Source organism: Camelina sativa, chromosome 1 (assembly GCF_030686135.1).
Source record: "Camelina sativa cultivar CO46 ecotype springtype chromosome 1, ASM3068613v1".
NCBI lineage: Eukaryota > Viridiplantae > Streptophyta > Magnoliopsida > Brassicales > Brassicaceae > Camelina > Camelina sativa.
The window spans coordinates 15879001-15887555 of record NC_141880.1 but is presented as its reverse complement, the minus strand read 5'-3'; the positions used below and the strand labels follow the sequence as shown (position 1 = coordinate 15887555).

At 30.3% G+C, this 8555-nt stretch overlaps 1 protein-coding gene and 1 pseudogene across 1 annotated transcript; one reads left to right on the top strand and one right to left on the bottom strand.

The window, feature by feature from the left end:
- The first annotated feature begins 735 nt into the window (after positions 1–735).
- On the top strand, positions 736–1445 carry LOC104793006 (pathogenesis-related protein 1). The gene has a single exon (XM_010519280.3). It carries the CDS (start codon positions 740–742, stop codon positions 1223–1225), a length of 486 nt encoding a protein of 161 aa, XP_010517582.1. The 5' UTR covers positions 736–739; the 3' UTR covers positions 1226–1445.
- A 4330-nt stretch (positions 1446–5775) lies between these two features.
- Positions 5776–7685, bottom strand: LOC104792996 (uncharacterized; annotated as a pseudogene).
- Between the last annotated feature and the right edge of the window lie 870 nt (positions 7686–8555).

Genomic DNA, 8555 nt, shown 5'->3' with positions numbered 1-8555 from the left:
TATTTTGGTATTTGGTTTCAAACAGGTTATAATTATAATTGAATCATATTTAGGTTCATATTTTTGTGTAAATATATTTGTTTTTAATTCAGTTTATTATAATAAATCCATACAAAAAAAAAGAAATTTCTTTAGTACAAACCAGTTATATTGTATTTTCTCAAAATTTGGGCTTAACATAATTTTGTTTGTATCTATTAATGCTCAGGTCAAAATTTTGTGTTGAAGTGATTATCTATGTGGTAGAGAAGAATATGGTGAAACAATAGAAGATAATATGCGGGAAGTGTCTTTAATCAATTGGTTATAACACCACATATGTGACCGATCCTACCGAAATTCGACTCCACTCCACTAAATCTTGTTATCCCATATTGTAGGGATTGGTTATAGATTGGACCTTATCAATTCAATGATCACCAAGAAAAAAATGGTGCGTCTTAAAAAATTTCTTAGCTTTGTTTAATATGTTTTTTTTTTTTTTTGAAAAAGACATGATTCTTTTGAATTTAGCTGGTTATGTAATCTGCGATAGTTCCTTTAGACTTTGTTAATGTTGTGGTTTATTTGTCTCATATCAAAAGGTGAAAGTTTAAACACATAAAAATGGTTAAACCATGAGTTATGTAAGACTTTTCTTTATTTTTTTATGGCCACACAAACCGTGGGACACAGTAGTTTTCAATTAAAATCTCTATATAAACCATGTTTACGAACCCTAAAATCATAATACAAAAAAATGAATTTCATTAGCTATTCTTGCATTCTAATAATCTTGGCATTTCTTGTAGGTGTTCTAGTTGTTCCCTCGAAGGCTCAAGACAGCCCACAAGACTATGTAAATGCTCACAACCAGGCACGATCACAGGTAGGTGTTGGCCCCATACAGTGGGACGAGGAGGTTGCAGGCTACGCTCGGAGCTACGCAGACCAACTAAAAGGCGACTGCAATCTCGTACACTCCGGTGGGCGTTACGGGGAGAACTTGGCCATGAGTACCGGCGACTTTTCTGGCGTGGACGCCGTGAACTTGTGGGTTAACGAGAAGGCTGACTACAACTACGATTCGAACACGTGCAACGGAGTTTGTGGTCACTACACTCAGGTTGTTTGGAGAAATTCAGTGAGACTCGGATGTGCTAAAGTAAGGTGTAATAATGGTGGAACCGTCGTCAGTTGCAACTATGATCCTCCAGGGAACTTTAACGGCGAGAAGCCTTACTAATGTATGAGCATGCTGCATATACACACATATATATATATATATAACAACACGTACTTGGACACATGACGTGTATATGTATTTCAATAAGAAGCATCATATGCGATATTGCGATGTGTATCAAAATTTATTAGATTATCCAATTAAGAGCTGAGAATGCATGTATCAATGTATATGTATAAACTTATCCATTTAAATCCCACCCGTAGCTTTTAATGATAAATGAAATATAATCAAACTGGCAAAGATGGATATTCGCGTTAATTCCACAGATTGAACGATATCAATCATTGTAGTTACCATGCACGAGCATCTAACCAAGGCCAACCTCAAAACCTCGGAATAGGAGCCTACAGCACCATTCGATTATTTTTAGTGAAGTGTCATATTTTCCTAATTAAATCAACTTTATTCAAGACGTAGACTTTGATTATTCTAAACTCGGTGCAAGAAACAAAATTACTATTACATTACCGGTCACAAGGTCGTTTTTAGAAAACAAGTCAAGATGGCTTTTGTCATTTTCCCTGATAGATATGATTGATTACGTTGTGCCGCATATGCTTAGTCCCATGCTATATCAATCTGAATTGGTTCTTGTTGCTATTCTGGTTACCAGTAATTGGTGTTGTTGTAACAAACACAATGAATGGTGTTATTCTATATTTGATGCATACCAAAAAGAATTTACCATCCACGTAAATATTTTAATATATATAATATTATTTTAAAATAATGAATACAAGAGAACACTTTAAATAAAAAAAAATTAGGGACTAATTTAGAGAAAAAAAAAATGAACATTTGAATATTATTATGATGGATAAAAATTAATGTTTTGATTCCAGATCTAGCACAACATCCGTAAAATTCAAAAAATAGCATTATATTTCAAAATTAAACCCGAAATTCAAAATACTAAATTTTCTCCTTCAAAACTATATCTTAAATATAAAATCAAAAACAAAAACCTAAAAAGAAAATTCTAAAAATTAATTTAAAATATTTCAATTGTAATAAATAGTGCTATTTTGGGAAAATTGTGGACTATGTGTTATTTTTGTTAATAAAACATGTTTTAGTGCTATTTTAAGGTATTTCTCTTTTACGAATGTCAACATATATATATATATATATATATATATATTTCTCCTCCAATCCATTTTTTAGATAGATGAAAATTTTTTTAATCCAATCAAAAAAAATAAGTAGAACATATACATATAATGGTAACTCTATCCATTATACCTCGTATTATATTTCCTTGTATATACCTATTTCATAGGCAATGGTCCTTCTCAGCGAAAGGAGAACCTTTTCCAAGTCAATACCTAATTAGTACATATTACGTATAAATTAGTGACGAATTGTTTGGTTGCTGGCTTGCTGCCTATAATCAATATAGGTTATGCGTGAAGAATATATATATATATATATATATATATATATATATATATATCGCTGCATCACTTAGGTACCGTACGCAATTTGATTCCATGCGAAGACACTGATATGTTGTCGGTGTGTTTTTTTATGATCACAAAAATCGTTGAACCTCAATTTGGTCTTGAGCTTTCAGTGAAATGTCACTATTGGATTAATTTTAAGGAAATGCCATATTTTGCTAAATCAACCTTATTATAGACGTAGACTTTGATAATTCCAAAATGGCTTAATTTTAGTGGCTATGTGACATGTGATTTATAGAATAAAATATTATTTTAAAATAATGAATACAACTTAAATAAAAAATTTAGAGATAGGTGGTATTGGATTTAATTTTAGAAGATTTTTGAAAAGTTCAACAAAATCATTAAAAGTGAATAAGTGAAAGATTGTTAAAGATTATTAGAGAGTTTTGTTGATTAGTTTTCTAAAATCATGTAAACTATTCCAAATAATCCATGTATTTGTAAAGAAAGTATCTAAAATCATGAATTAATAACATGTTAATAATCCTAGATTCTTTTGTTTTAATCTAATAACACAAAACTTTTAATGATTTTATAAAAGTCTGAACCCAATAACCCAAATTAGTTAAGATTTTAAATGACATTTTACAAATCACAAACTAATAACACTAAACTTTAACAGAGTTTACCAAAATCTTGATCTAATAACAAATTCTACCTAACATTTAAATTCTTTAAAACTCTATTCAAATCACAAACCAATAACCCCACTAATTAAGAGAAGAAAATGAATATTTGAATATTATTACGATGGATATATAAGAATTAATGTTTTGATTCCAAATCTAGCAACATCTGTAAAATTTCAAAAATAACATTAGATTTCAAAATTAATCTTTTAAAATTAAACCCTAAATTCAAAATATTAAAATTTATCCCCTCAAAACTATATCCTAAGTATAAAATCAAAAATTCAAACCTAAAAAAATTCTAAAAACTAATTTAAAATTGTTTAATTGTATTAAATATTGCTATTTTTGGAAATTTGTTAACTATGTGCTATTTTTGTCTATAAAACATATTTTAGTACTATTTTAGGATATTTTTATTTTATTAATGTCTATATATATATATATATATATTTATCTTCTAATCCATTTTTCCGATAGGTAAGAAATTTTTTAATCCAATCAAAAAAAAAAAGAGTAGAACTAACATGTATAATGGTAACTCTATCCATGATACCTCTTATTGAATTTTCTTGTATCTACATATTTCATAGGCAATGGTCCTTCTGAGCGAAAGGAGAACCTTTTCCAAGTCAATACCTAATTAGTACATATTACGTATGACTTAGTGACGAATCCTTTGGTTGCTGGCTTGCTGCCTATAATCAATATACCTAAATCAATAGATGTTTTTTTGTTTTGTTTTCTTTGTATTACAAAAATCAATGTAGGTTATGCGAGAATATATATATATATATATATATATATATATTTATAATATATATATATACTGTATATATGTATATTTCGCTGCATCACTTAGTTGTCGGCGTGTTTTTTTATGTTTACAAAAATAGTTGAACCTCACTTTGGTCTTGAGCTTTCAGTGAAATGTCACCATTGGATTAATTTTAATGAAATGCTATATTTTGCTAAATCAACCTTATTATAGACGTTAGACTTTGATTATTCCAAAGTCGCTGCAAGAAACCAAATTACCATCACATTACCGGTCCGGTCACAAGGCCGTTTTTAGTGAACAAGTCAAGATGGCTTTGGTTTTTTTCCCTGATGGATGACGTTCTGCTGTGCCGTATCATTTGGTCCTTGTTGATTATATATGTAGTGGTTAACAGTTATCGGTGTTGACGTATCAAATAAGATGAATGGTGTTATTCTATATTAAATCTAACAAGAAATTGAAATTTATCATGTACGTTTTTTTTTCTTTTTCTTTTAAGAATTCTTTCAAACTACGAAAGCAATGCTACAGCCTATACATATGTCATATATTATACGGTCAATTTTCCTATTTTAATAGTAAATAAGTTAATATTAAAAGGTTAAAATAAAAATTTGGCATTTTTCTATTACTAATGTTTTGTTTCATTTTCATTATTTTAAAAAGTAAATAAAATATAGTTGTGACATGATGTACATATTATTGGGTTTATATATATATATATATATATATATATATATATATATATATATATATATATATATATATATATATATATTTTTTTTAACTCTAGTTCAATTTTTCCTGATTTTTATTGTGAATAGATGGTTAAATTGTGTAGCAAAATTAAAGGTTTCAATCCTGTTTAAATTAAAGATTACTAGATTTCGATATGTATCGATTTTCTTTTTTAAAGTCATGGAGTATAAATTTTTAACAATTATAATGAATGTCGAAGTTCAAAATAAAAATATAAGATATTTTCATAGTAATATTAGTTAATATAGCTACATAAAAGTTATATTTATCATTGTAATGTAGTGAATTACATTGATAACTGAAATTGTTTTGAAAAGTAATGAATTCATAGATGAATTTTCGTCACTTCGTTTTCAAATAAACCATTAATAAAATAAAACAGAATTATTAATGTTTTATTTTATAAATTTTAACTCACGTCGTATTTGTAATGCATACATGAGAATTTAAGAAAATAATAATGAGTTTATATGGATGAATCTTGGATTATTTGATGAGAATTTTGAATGTGTTATTTTATCATTTTAAATTAGTTTGGCATAAGTTAAATTAATTATGAGATTACAAGATATAGAAAAACGTATATTTAAGAATGTTAGTTTTCCAAATTATTTTGTGATTTTTCATTTTTTACTAATTACTTTTTGTTAATTTTTGAACTTTTTTTTTAATTCCAACTCAGATAGTGATCTGATGATGCATATATAATATTTGATGATACTATAGGATAAATTAAGCGCTATCTTAGACGATGAAACACTTACTAATGACTGATTATCTTTCATATTGCAGTTATTGATTTTGTTAATCACTATCCTAAATTTTGATCTGCAGATTCAGTTAAAAGCATTGCAGATTGATTAATTTACAAATTGTTGATTTGGTCCAATACTCTCAAATGATGATTGATCATCAACCTTGGTGTGGTGGTGGTGGAGGAATAGAAATGTGATGATGGTGGTTCATAGGTAGTTGTTCTGGTGGTGGTCCGCCTTGATGCATGTGTTGCTGTGGCCACCCATGCTGGTGCATTCCCATGATTTGAGGTGGTGGAGGCGGCCTCGGACCATTGAAACCTTGTTGGTGATGATGAAACTGAGAAGGTGGTGGCATACCTTGAGGCGGACGGAATTGCATGGGCGGTGGGACCACTAAGCCGTGTTGTTGTTGTTGTTGTTGCTGAGAAGGCCAAAATGGTGGCTGAGTATGATACGCTTGTGGAGGTGGTGGTGGACCGTGGGCCGGGATCGGGACAGGTTGCATACCACCATTAGCGAACGGACGTGGCTGTCCGTTAGCTTTAGGAGCATTAAGATGCGTTGGAGGGATCCTTGCGAATAGCGTATAGGATTTGTAGCAGCCAAAAGCCTCTCTACAATTCACAAAAGTAATGTGTGTTGTTAGAGAAACCGAATCCATAAGTTAAAGCTTAAAACAATTAAAGGGTATATAAAGACGAGCCTACTAACCTGCTTGAGTACCGTGGCGCTCTCCTTTGGTGTCTTTCTTGTATGCGTAAGAGACTGTTATTTGACGATTACTCAGGTATTGTCCATTCATTGCCTGCAACAAGTCATACATAGATCAGAGGAATGTGTTGGACAGGCTGGTGTTGGACTCATCAAAATAATAAGTCATTAATAAAGAAGCAGAGAACTATACCTCAATAGCAGCATCAGATGCCTTAAAGGAGTTATAGCTGATGAAACCGAAACCTCGTAAGTTTCCGGTATCCTTATCTCGCATTATCTGAAACAAGGTTATGAAAATCATATTATTTTATCTACAAATCAGATCAAGAATCATGGACTTATATCTCAAGAAACAAAGATTTTTACCTTAGGACTGTCAACAACCAAACCAAACGCGCTGAAAGTATCATACAAGAGCTTTTCATCCACATCCTGTAAAGAAAAAAGAAAAACATAAAAAAAAAAAAGCAAAAACCTTGGTTAGCTAGTGTTGAAGTTATACCAATTTGAGAGTGTTTTTGTTATTACTATATGATACTTACAGGGTCAAGGTTTCCAATGAAAAGGTGAGCACCAACATCCAAACTCTCCTTATCTTGCAATGTCTAATACAAAACAAGGAAACAAAAAATGTTAAAGATCAACAAAACTCACAAAAATAATCAAAAGTTAATAAATGATACTAATTTGTTACCTTTTTAACACTTATATGTTCCCCGTAGAGCTTAATCATGTTAAAAACCTTAATTGCCTGAAACAAAAACAATTGAAAACTTGTTAACAAAGAAATCTAAAAAATAACCAAATTGAACGAGCAACAAAGAGAAACTAAAAGAGCAACACTTACATAGTCAGAGCATCTTCCTCGTTACGGAATTGAACGAAACCAAATTCTCTTTGAACATTTGTCACCTTATCTTTCGGAATAAAGACATTAACTGATACAATACAAAGAGGAGCTAATGTCAGAAATATTATTCAAACCAAACCCTAAACCATCAATTTCGCTACCAAATAAGAATACTAAACGAGATACAGATTGATGGTTAACTTACCAACTGGTCCAGCTTGTGCGAACAATTCCCAAAGCAATTCTTCAGAAACTCGCTAAAATTCAAAAAAGAGAATTGATCAGTTTCATCACTATAAACCCTAAAAGTACTTTTCCTTTAGGAAATTCACAAAAAAAAAAAAAACAAAAACAAAAAAAAATTAAAAATAAGAACTATTACGAAGTTAAAGAACCTGAGTATCTAGGTTTCCGACGTAAACGGTGGCGTCTTGGTTCCTCTCAGCGGTGTGTTGGCCGAGAAGATTAGCTCCTACACCAGGGGTTATTCTAGTCGTCATCTTCTTCTTCTTGTTTCTTTGCTCTGTTTTCGGTTTTAAAAAAAAAAAAAAACCTCCCGATTGAGAAATCTGATGTTTTCGATTTCGTGTCCGTCACGTCTGGCGATTATACTTTTAGAACGGACGGAGAAGAAGGACGGTTTGGTTAGTGTATTGCAGCCACTAATGGGCCGATATGATTCGTTTTAGGCCCACTAAGCTTTTAATTTTTTTAATTAAGTTTCAAACCTTAGAAAAATGTTTTTTTTTTTAAACTTATTTATTGGCAAACAGCCAAACATTTAAAATACTAGTTTTGAACCCACACTATGCATAGGTTTATTTGATATATTTTGATGAAAATTATATATGATTGATGACGGTAATAAAATATTATCTTAGAAAGAAAAAATTAGTATTAAGGAAAAAAATTAAATTTCAGATACACAATTTTTTAAAATATAAAAATCAGTTGTGTTATAAACTCAAATCTGATAAAAAAATCATGAATTTAACTCGACGTCGAGGCGAGGCGAATCAAACTGATGACCTCACATATTCTAAACCATTTCTTTGACCACCAGAAAAACGAAAGAATTTTATCATCATGAATTTAACTCGTTTTCATATTTAATTGATCGCTACCACCTATATTTTTGATCAATGTGTGATAGTGATATTCCGAATCCTCATTACTGTATTTTTTATTCAATTTTTTCTTATTCTTCATATTCTTTCTTTTCATTTTCATTGTCAAATTTTGTAGTAATTGTCATCGTTACTTTTACCGTCTAGTTCTTCGTTATACTCTTTTTCTTATTTTTCCTCGTCAACTTCTTCACATTCTTCCAATGAAAAACATTTTTTTTATACTACCACACAACTTGTTAA